This window comes from Sebastes umbrosus, chromosome 12 (genome assembly GCF_015220745.1).
Source record: "Sebastes umbrosus isolate fSebUmb1 chromosome 12, fSebUmb1.pri, whole genome shotgun sequence".
NCBI lineage: Eukaryota > Metazoa > Chordata > Actinopteri > Perciformes > Sebastidae > Sebastes > Sebastes umbrosus.
The window spans coordinates 30,282,857-30,293,228 of NC_051280.1; the positions used below are offsets into that span (position 1 = coordinate 30,282,857).

Genomic DNA, 10,372 nt, shown 5'->3' on the forward strand with positions numbered 1-10,372 from the left:
TTATGTATTTGTAGAGTCTTTGTTATTGTATAACTGCATCATTAGATGACTTTGTCCGATGTTTAAGTCGTTTAACCAAAACTTAGTTTGATGAAATTACTAAACAATTGTGTGGTGAAATTTTGTGTGTTTTTGGAGATCAACATTTTTTTGTGTGCATCACATCACAGCAGCACAGCTCTATACAACAGACAAAGAATACACTGACAATGACGGATGCACCGCAGGACTTCGCCTCTATATGAAGTGACTGCGAGGTAAACAGCATAAGTGAATCATTACACTAACAATGTATGTGTGTTTATTAGGTGGCCCATTTTCTGGCTCGACCTGTCGGTGCAGTCTGGCAACTTCCACTTTAAGGTAAGTAAGGTTTTGGCGAGATTAAATAAAGTTGTTTGCAGGAGATGTTTTCACGGCAATCTAACAGCTTGACAATAATTTTTTTAATCAAAGCAAATATTTAAATAATCATAATCATTTCAATTATATGTTTTTATGCAAATAACCACTATAGATGACAATAACAAAGTACAGTACAGTGTACAATACCCTCCCTCCCCCGAAAAATAGGGCTCCCCGGAAGCCACGGCGTAATTCAAACACTGTAATTTACCATGCATATAATGTTTTTTGTGTAAAATATATCGAGCATTGAATGGCATCAGATATATAATGTTACAGGAAGTGAAAAAAGTTAATTTCACAATCTTGGTTTCAGATTTCCATAATGAATGCTGTGGCTGATCCAGTTCCCTTTTTCTCTTCCATTTCAAAGTGACAGCACTGAGATGTAGCCAAAGCATCACCTCCTCCTCATTTTCTCTCTTCCTCCTCCGACTGTATGTGCCGGCCAGCTGGCAGAGGTCCTCCTAGGCTACAGTCTCTACAGCCGCCTGCTGGCTGTCTGCTCATCTCTGTCTCCTTGTCCTCTGTGGGTTACAAAAAGACCCCTTCCTCTGATCCGGGCTCTTTATCTCTTCCCATCTTTGCCTCCTCACTTCCCCTCTTCTCCTCCGCCTCCTCCTCGCTCTGCTGGCCATTTGATGGAGATGTGGTAAGACTTCAGCTCCTCCTCAGATACCAAGTCAGGGGCACAGCTCATGAGGTCGTGACCCCGGAATGACTTGGGGAAGGCAATGACGTCACGGATGCTGGGAGCCCCGACCATAATGGAGACAAGCCGGTCCAAACCTAGAAGATCATGGAGGAGTGATGAAACAACTGAGTAAATGCAGAACCATTTTCACCTTCGTGAATTGTGCATTTTTAGTAGTAGTATTACATATTACATATCATTTACTTTCTTTACTCTAAATGCACCACTGCCTTAACCTTACCCAGAGCGATGCCTCCATGTGGCGGTGCTCCTGAGTCCAGAGCCTCCAGCAGATGAGAGAGAAGACTCGGGTCCTCCTGCAGCAGACACACGTCAAAAGCAGTTATGACTCAATTCTAAAGGTAGGCTGAAAACTGTCAAGATAATACAATGACTGACCGTGAGGATAGTCTTCAGGACGTGCAGCTGTTCTGAGGCTTTGTGGATGCGGATGGAGCCTCCTCCAATCTCACAGCCATTCAACACCAAGTCATAGTGCTGACCACGCACCTGGGAATGATACAGTATAACTCATAAGCCTTGATGCATCCCACATCACGTATGATTATTTCTAAACATACAAAAATACATTTTAAAAAGACACTAAGATTAAAGGACGGGTCCATTATTATTATTTTTTTGAGGTTTTTATATCTTAGTGCCAAAATGCTATTTTTCCAAGCCCTTCTTAAAACTTTTTCCCACGTGACCCGACATAAGTTTTTCTGCTGCTCACGTCCACAGCTGTTTTACCTCACCATCAGACATCGCTCTCTTCAAAGCCACCAGACTCCATTCACAAAAACAGTCATTTTAGTATACATACAACCAAACTTAAAAAAATCCAAACTAACATTAACCCTTTCAGTTATTTCCAAACTTAGCACAGCTAACGTTGACTCAGCTAGTTCACATTATTCATAACCTTAGCTTACTTTGGAAACCTACATAACGGACATGGATCCGCCCTTTAAACAGATTTTGAGTGAATGTGCGTTGCTACCTTCTGTGGCTCTGTGTAGAGTAACTGTGTGTCCTCCGGCAGTGGAGCAGTGAACGGATGATGGGCCGACTCCAGCTGCTCCGGCTCCTCTTCTTTGGGCAAAAAGAGAGGGAAGTCCACAACCCACAGGAAGTGGAAGGCTGAGGGGTCGCGGACCGACACGCCACGAGACTCCAGAAGCTCTGCACACCGCAGACGAAGATTACCCAGCAACGGACGCTTGAGAGAGGAGACACAGGAGAGAGGAAGGGTAGGAGAGACCAGAGTAGTAGAGGAATCAACATATATCCAGTTTTATCTTTCCTTGCTGGACTGAATAATGTTTCCCCTTCATCAATCTAAGTTTGCCGTCAGTGAGTCTCTCACCACGGTGTGGAGGGAACCAGCCGCCATCAGCAGCAGGTCTCCAGGTTTGGCTCCGGTCCTCTGCAGCAGCTCATCAGTGGCTGAGACAGACAGCAGCTTCTTCAGTGGAGACTTCAACGTCCCGTCTGCTTTCACCAGAACCACGCTGAGCTCCTTGGGACAAAACGTACACACATGAAAAAAGACCATGAGACAATACTGGGGGGGTATGACACAATAATACTGTAAAATTCACTTCACAATAAACCTTTGTGGAGCTTCTAAAGTTATTCAGAGAGGCTTCTTCTCTACAGAAGTTATGACAGGGTAGTTTGTGGTGGTGATATTAGATTGCGGTCATTTTGCATACCACCTTCTTGTACATTATGCTTATTTTTAGCCACACTAGCAGCACGACTCTAATGGTACGTCCTTTCCACGCTTCACATTCATTGTTTATGTAAGCAGCCATGCAATGCATTCTGGTAGCGTGGCGACGCGATTCGAGAGACGGAGCGTCACGACGGCCGTTCCTCATTTGCATAAAGTTGAGGTCCGGTCTACTTTATGCAAATCACAGGCGTCCGATGAGACTCACCGCCTCTGGAAACTCCCGAGAAACTTTTAAACTAGGCGTTGTCGATCCAGATAAAGACCGATTCAGCATCTGCATGACTTATTTCTGGCATTAAATGTTTTCAGAAACACATTTGGGGAACTATTATCATGAAATAAGAGAAGAAAGTTTCCAAACGAGCCGCCATGTTGTTTCCGGTTTAAGCAGCAGCCCACGGAGGGAAAGCGTTTGTCCAATCAGATGCCGAGTGTCTTGTGTCTAGTGGCGGCCCACATAGTCATGCACCATGTGATATATTGAAACAATGTCGGGGTCTCACTTCCATTCATTCGCTTTCATTTATTCAGTTTCATGAATTTATTTCCTGGATCCATTCTCCCTTTTTTTTAAACATTAGTACAAAACAACAAGAAACTAACATAACATGAAATTGTTTATAACTTCCTACCTGGCCGAACTGAGTCTTGGCGGTTTGTTTCAGTTCCTCCAAGTCTTTCCCAGCAAACAGTTTCTGTAGTCAAACACAAGACAGAGAGGATCATCTGAGGCAGACAGCTGGGACGGGGTCAACAAAGGCGAGATACCAGCACATATAACAGCTATTCGTTGTCATTATTATTGCATTGTACTTCACAGTGTATACACAGTATACGCTGGTTTTGTTCTTACCGCTCCACTGGGGACGCAGACGGCCTGAACGGAGCCTCCTGGTTGGCTGAGAGCTGATCTGAGGAATTCAATATCCGAGGATGAGAAAACCTGACTGAGGTCCATCAGCTGGACAGACAGACATACAGACAGACAGATAAGAAGAAAAACAGGGATTCAGACGGGCGTGTGATGGTCCCACAGACATATTAACTCTGGAACATACACATGATAACACCCAGAAGAGCATTTTCTGCCTTTTACAGCAGTGATTTTTAGGTTTTTAGTCAACAGCCAAAGCCTGACAGTTTGTTTGGGTTAACACAGCTCACACTCATTATCAGGCATCATTTCAACAAGGCTGTGCAATAGACGATTGACAAGTGCTCTCACATTTCTCCTCGATTGTGCAGCACAATTGGCTTGTGAATTCATTTGAGGCGACAAAGGGGCATCTGCACACTCACAGTATGCTACATTTGATAACAAAAATGATTGGTTTATAGAGTTTTACGAAGTAGAATATCAGTAGTTCTGATATCCAGCCATCTAATAAATAACCCACCTTCATACTGAATCTGGTATCGGGCTTGTCCACGCCGTAGTCCCTCATGGCCTCCTCATAGGTCATGGTTTGGAAAGGAACCTTAATGGGACCTTTCTCTGCAGGCCAGGAGTGCTGTAACAGACCCTCCACCAGGGACATGATACCTGCCTGGTCCACAAAGGACATTTCTATGTCCACCTGGGAGACATAATGAGAGGACACAGATCAGGACTGTAAAGCCAACTAGTTAAGTCCAAGACCAACACCAGGACCAAGAGCAAAAGGGGAACTGGATCAAAAACGGGACAAATCAAACAAAATTCAGCACCAAGACCAAAGTTAGCTCCATTTTCTGTAACTAGTGCACAGATCTGTCATAAACGAGGTTTAGTGTGTTTGTAATACTGGAGGAAAAAATATGAACTGATAAAATGACCTACAGTAACTTAGTGCAGAACGTCAGGATACTGGTCTCAAGTCTCACACTAGGTTCCCTTGATCTAAGCCCCGTTTCCACTGCAGGAACTTTCCCCCGGAACTAAGAACCTTTTGAGGAACTCATTGCGTTTCGACCACAGGGACCGCAGTCTAAATTTAGTTCCGGGGACTTTTTATTCCCTAAAAAGGCCCTGGTCTGGGGGGTAGTACTTTCTGAAAGTACTGGAACTTTCAGGGTGGAGTATAACTGCTCCGCTTCATTCATAAAACAAGGAAGTACTCTAGTATCGATTTAGGACCATTTTAGGACGAGAGGAGAGCATTTCTCTTTGATATCATTGGAAGTAAAGTAAGGCTCTGCAGTAACATAAATTATTATAATATATATATATATGTACTGTATATACTGTATATAATATATATATTAATAGTCAGTGCAGTTCTCCCTCCATGTTACCTGGGTGAACTCAGGCTGCCGGTCTGGTTTGGAGCCTTCATCTCGGTAGCACCGGGCCATCTGGAAGTACCTGCCACATTGACAACATGAACAAAGACAAAGACTGGTGACCATTACATCCCTCCTGGCTGCTGGCTGTAGGATGGTGAATCACAGCAATGAAACATTAGATCTGACTCAGGTAGAGGGAGCGTACAGCTGAAATGGGGGAGGCTTTCATCTAAATCTTTAATTTCTGTCTTCGCAATGCATGATGGTAGTTAGCTCTTGTGACCATCGATTGTACACTGCTGTCAGGGAAAGAAAGTAAACTAAGTACATTTACTCAAGTACTACAAATCTGAGGTATCTGTACTTGTGCCTGAGTATTTCCATATAATGACATACTTCTACTGTTCTCCACTACATCTCAGAGGGAAATACTGTACTTTTGACTATCTGGCAGCTATAGTTAATGATTTGATGAATAATAAAATATGATACGTTTTTGTACTCTCAAGTACACCCAAGTAGTTCAAATTAGCTCCACCGTGACCGTCAATAATAATATTGATTAATGGATCAACAGAAAACTAAATGTCAACAATTTTGATGATTTACTAGCGTTGAACTCGCTTCGTAGCACAGGCCTCTGGTGTCATATTTAGTTTTCCCCTGCTCCCACCTGTCTATGCCAGCCACCATCAGCAGCTGTTTGAACTGCTGAGGACTCTGCGGCAGAGAGTAAAACCGGCCCGGCTCTCTGGACGGAACCACAAACTCTTTGGCTCCCTGAAACACAAAAGAATGAACAGAGTCTGGACATCTTAAACGTCTGAGGGAGGCACAGTGTCAGGAAATATTACTACATTTTCTCAAATTGATAATACGGCAACATGTAGACAAATTCTTAGATTCTTTAAATATTCGTGACTTTGATTCTGAGTTAAATAATAAAGGACCTTCTTACCCCGGGTGTTCTTTTAAACAACGTAGGAGTTTCCACGTCGACAAAACCTACAGATGAGAAAAAAAGAGGCCGTTAGAAACAGTTAACTTCAGTCATGCTTCGGCTACGAGGACCTGTGTCTCCTTACCGTGCACATTACAGAGGTATTCTCTCATCTTCATCACCAGCTGAGACCTCAGCCTGAGGTTCTTCTGCATCTGAGAGGACCTCAGGTCCAGGTAGCGATACTGCATCCGCAAAGACTCCGATTTCTGTACAATCACACAATAAAAAAAACACAATCACTCATGATTACTAACAATAATAACTCATATTACCTGCTTGAGCATTTAAAAAATAGTCACTTACTTTGACAAAGTCTTTAATTTCAAAAGGCAACTTCCGGCACACATTGAAAACCTCCACACTCTCAGCCAGGACTTCTATTTGTCCTGTCGGCATGGCCTGTTGGTACAGTGTGGACACAGCACAATGAGAAGATGAGCAGAAGAAGAAGACAGGACTACTTCACATATTTACTCTGCTAACCAGCAAAGCTTTTATATATAAAGTCAAAGACATACTCTAACAACAAATGCACAGTCACTTTACTTATTTATTTACTATTTTGTCTGTTTGTCTTTTATTGTTTTTCCATTCATATTTGTAATCTCCGCTGTAATCATTTCTTTGTTACATGGCACTCTCTTTTCTTCATCACTTTCATTGCTTTGCTCTGTTTGATGTATGTACAGCACTTTGTAACTTTGAAAAGTGCTTTATAAATAAAGTTATTATTATTATATTACAAATTATACTGATAGAGATTTAAAATGCCTACATAATAATACCACTAAAAACAAATCAAACAATAAAATAAAGTGAAATACAAAACACATTATCATGTGTTTGTCTTTATATTATTTCATAATTAAATGAAAAAAGCATTTGTTAAAAGGAGGCGTGAAAGGGAGCATTTTCTTTTTTTAAATAAAGTAAATGTATTGTTAATGCCAAAAAACGAAAAAACAGAAAAGGCTCCCTTGTACCTCCTCATGAAAACTGAGCTTTACATTTAGTATCGGCAGCTCTCTGCTGCTCTCTGCTGGACAACATTAAAAACAATTCATTCAGTTGTCAAAGAGAGAAAGCTAAATAATAGTGATTAAAATTATGTTTTAAAAATGTAATTATGGCACAGTAAATCCATACATAAAAGGGAAATACATATGACAAAGTGTGTTTCACTTAATGTTTTTGATTCATTTTTTTATGCATTTCAATCCATTTAATTGACTAATTATTGGTTAAGATTTATTGCATTGAACCTGCTTTTTAAATTTTACACACACCTGGTTCTCCTGCCCCGTTGGTCGTCGTCTGACTGTTCCTGTAACCTTGACGACAGACTCGGCCGTGAGATCACACAGAGCTGCTTTCAAATGACTCGCAGTCTTAAAACACAGAAAAAAACAAAAACTCAAGTAAAATATAACTTTTTTTTTAGTTTTACCATCAATCTAAACACAAAGACCTGGAGCAGTAATAGTGATGACAGACACTGTATTGTGGTATTTGAATTGTTTTCATCCGTACCTCTTCCTGAGGGATCAGAACTTGAGCCAAGCCGCTGAAATCTCGCAGGATGACAAACAGGTCTTGCCTGTTGGAGGTAGATACGTTGTTAAAATATTATTTTGTGTGAGACCAGAGGAGCAAAACAAATAACTCTGGGTAGCGCTCGAGCTCTGCTCCCCAAACAGCAACTATCAGGTGGTAATATAAATAAAAATACACATTTATTTTCTCTTCAACACATATAGAAATGTGCATTTAGGAATGGAAAGGGACACCAAAGAGCTCAGAAGAAGTCTAGAATTAATTTCTTGGAACATGGACTGACCAATAGTAGTCGTCTGTCTGTCAGTCGGTCGGTCGGTCCAGACTGAAACATGTCAACAACTATTAGATGGATTGCAAAAAAATATTGTAGAGACATTCATGGTCCCCATAGGATGAATCCTACTGACATTGGCGATCCACTTCTGTGTCTACTAGCATGGCTGTTAAACTCTCACCTCTAGGAGCCACCAGTGTTTGAAGGCAATGTCTAACATAGCTTTAAATACTTCTGTTGATCATTGTTAGTTTCATCATGTCAGAGTGTAAACGGCAGTAACAGAATAATACCTGAGGTACTGGACCCAGCCACACAGAGTGACTTTCTCTCCAACATGATCTGGTCTCAGTTCTCCACAGGTGTGACTCCTGAACGACAGACTGCTGGGACCTGGAGGAGATATGAAAAATGAAGATTATGACTGCGGACGATAACTGGAATTGTTGTGATCATATGATCATATGATGATGATTACTGTGACACTTTAAGTCATTGTTAATGTTAGCAGTAACAGCTGGGCTTACCCGGCTATGACAAGTCAAAATGTCTGCTGTGAAAAGCATATTCACTTCAATAGCCTAATAACCCCCAGGAGAGGTCGTGGCAAGCATTTACTTATTTGAATAAAAATCAAAGGTAACACTTCATTTTACAGGTCCGCAAATTTCATGTGTAATTAGGTGATAATAAGCAAGTAGCCTATTTGAAATTTCTTTGGAATTACTGCCAATATTTACATCAAAATTGATTAAAAATGACTTTATTATGAGCATTACTTAATAATTATATTCCACCAATTCAAAAAAAGCTGGTAATTCATTTAATACATTTCCAGGAAAAGAATATAAAGTTAATTGATATGCTTTATTTCCATGTCAATAGATAATAATTAGCAAATAACTTATTTGAAATTTCTTTAAAAAAAACTCTGAATCATGACATCAGCTACCAGGTTACATTTGTGTAGACAATAAGTCACACAATGGTGAGATTTGTGCCTGATCACAAGTGTTTTCTATTAGTTTTTGTTAAATTCTGAGGTAAATATTGGGGTAGTTTGTCAGTAATTCCAAAGAAATTTCAAATAGGTTACTTGCTAATTATCACCTAATTACCATGAAATTTGCAGAGCTGTAAAGGTGTTACCAAATCAAACTTTAATTCAACATCTGCAATCTACATTAATTTTGCTTAGAAAGCCTTATGATGAATTTCCCAGCAGATTAGTAGAGTGGTAATAGAGTATCATGAGTTTATGCCCTGTCAACTGAGACCTTTTGTATATTTACTGCTGCTGGAGTCATTTTACTTGTGCACATCTTAGACTATAATAGGAGTCAACCAGTCAGCTATAAACTATCTGTCAGTGCCAGATCAGTCCCTTCATGGTACCTGTGTGTGCAGCAGCAGACCTGCAGGGTGTGTGTGAGCAGCTCAGCTGTCTGAGTGGAGGTTTCATCAGCAGGTGTCCTTCACTGGAGGTCAAAGCTGAGCTCTGGTACCAAACACCAGGAGCTCTGAGTCCAGCTCTGAGTCCAGATGAGAGGACTCTCTGCAGCAGGAACCGGCTCTTTGTTGCCATGTTTCTACAAGCACAGAGTGAAGCACCAGACTGAGAGGAACCACATCTACAGTCATCCAGAGGTCCAGTCAGTGGCTCTCTGTCTGAATGAATGAAGCACATGAAGCACTGTTATAAAGAGTTTCTTGATATAATTACAACATTATTCAACATTAACAGGTAGAACTGGACTTCACTGACCGGGTTCTGGATGAAAACCCTCCTCTGTCACCTCACCGGGTCCTGGTTCAACATCTTAGCTCGTCTTTAGCGGTTTGCACAACAGTCTGTTCATGTGGATGGGTTTTTCTGTTAGCTCAATGCTAATCAACACACACACACATACGCAAACGGATGTGACGTCACCATATATTCAGACCAAAGCCGTCAATCTGCAACATAATCGATTTAAATCGATACATAACATGATTTGGATCAAAAATTCCCATGATGATGTGAAGGAAGTATTTTTTTATGAAAGATGAATGTTCAGATAAATATGTTTGATGTAATGATATATTTTAGTCAAAATAAGATTGGAAATAACATGCTGTATATAATACAACTTTCATACATTTTATCAATTCATTTAAACAGTATAGCACCATGATATCCTATATTAAAAAAGCCATTCAGAGTTAAAAAAATTATTAAATTATTATAATATGATATATATATATATATATATATATATATATATAACACAAACCCTGGCATTATGAAATGTATATGTAATTCTTTTTGTTTTGTCTTCTTTTTGTTTTGTTTTGGGTTTTTTTGTTCAACTGTCTATGTATCTGTACCTCTGTTAATGAGCATGAGTTCAATAAAGAAAGCATAAAAAAAAAAATAATAATAATAATAATAAT

The 10,372-nt window shown here is 40.3% G+C and overlaps 1 protein-coding gene across 2 annotated transcripts; it reads right to left on the reverse strand.

The window, feature by feature from the left end:
* Nucleotides 1–763: 763 nt before the first annotated feature.
* Nucleotides 764–9,855, reverse strand: dars2 (aspartyl-tRNA synthetase 2, mitochondrial). Of its 2 annotated transcripts, none has more exons than XM_037788067.1 (18): nt 9,705–9,855; nt 9,335–9,607; nt 8,233–8,332; nt 7,639–7,705; nt 7,395–7,496; nt 6,412–6,507; nt 6,191–6,314; nt 6,064–6,110; nt 5,779–5,885; nt 5,115–5,184; nt 4,238–4,417; nt 3,694–3,801; nt 3,473–3,535; nt 2,469–2,621; nt 2,103–2,321; nt 1,499–1,609; nt 1,341–1,416; nt 764–1,194 (listed from the first exon to the last, which is right to left on the reverse strand). In XM_037788067.1, exons 2-18 carry the CDS (start codon nt 9,522–9,524, stop codon nt 998–1,000), a joined length of 2,010 nt encoding a protein of 669 aa, XP_037643995.1. In that variant the 5' UTR covers nt 9,525–9,607; nt 9,705–9,855; the 3' UTR covers nt 764–997. The 2 variants fall into 2 exon arrangements, with proteins under 2 accessions (XP_037643995.1, XP_037643996.1); XM_037788068.1 differs by having other exon boundaries at nt 9,741–9,744.
* Between the last annotated feature and the right edge of the window lie 517 nt (nt 9,856–10,372).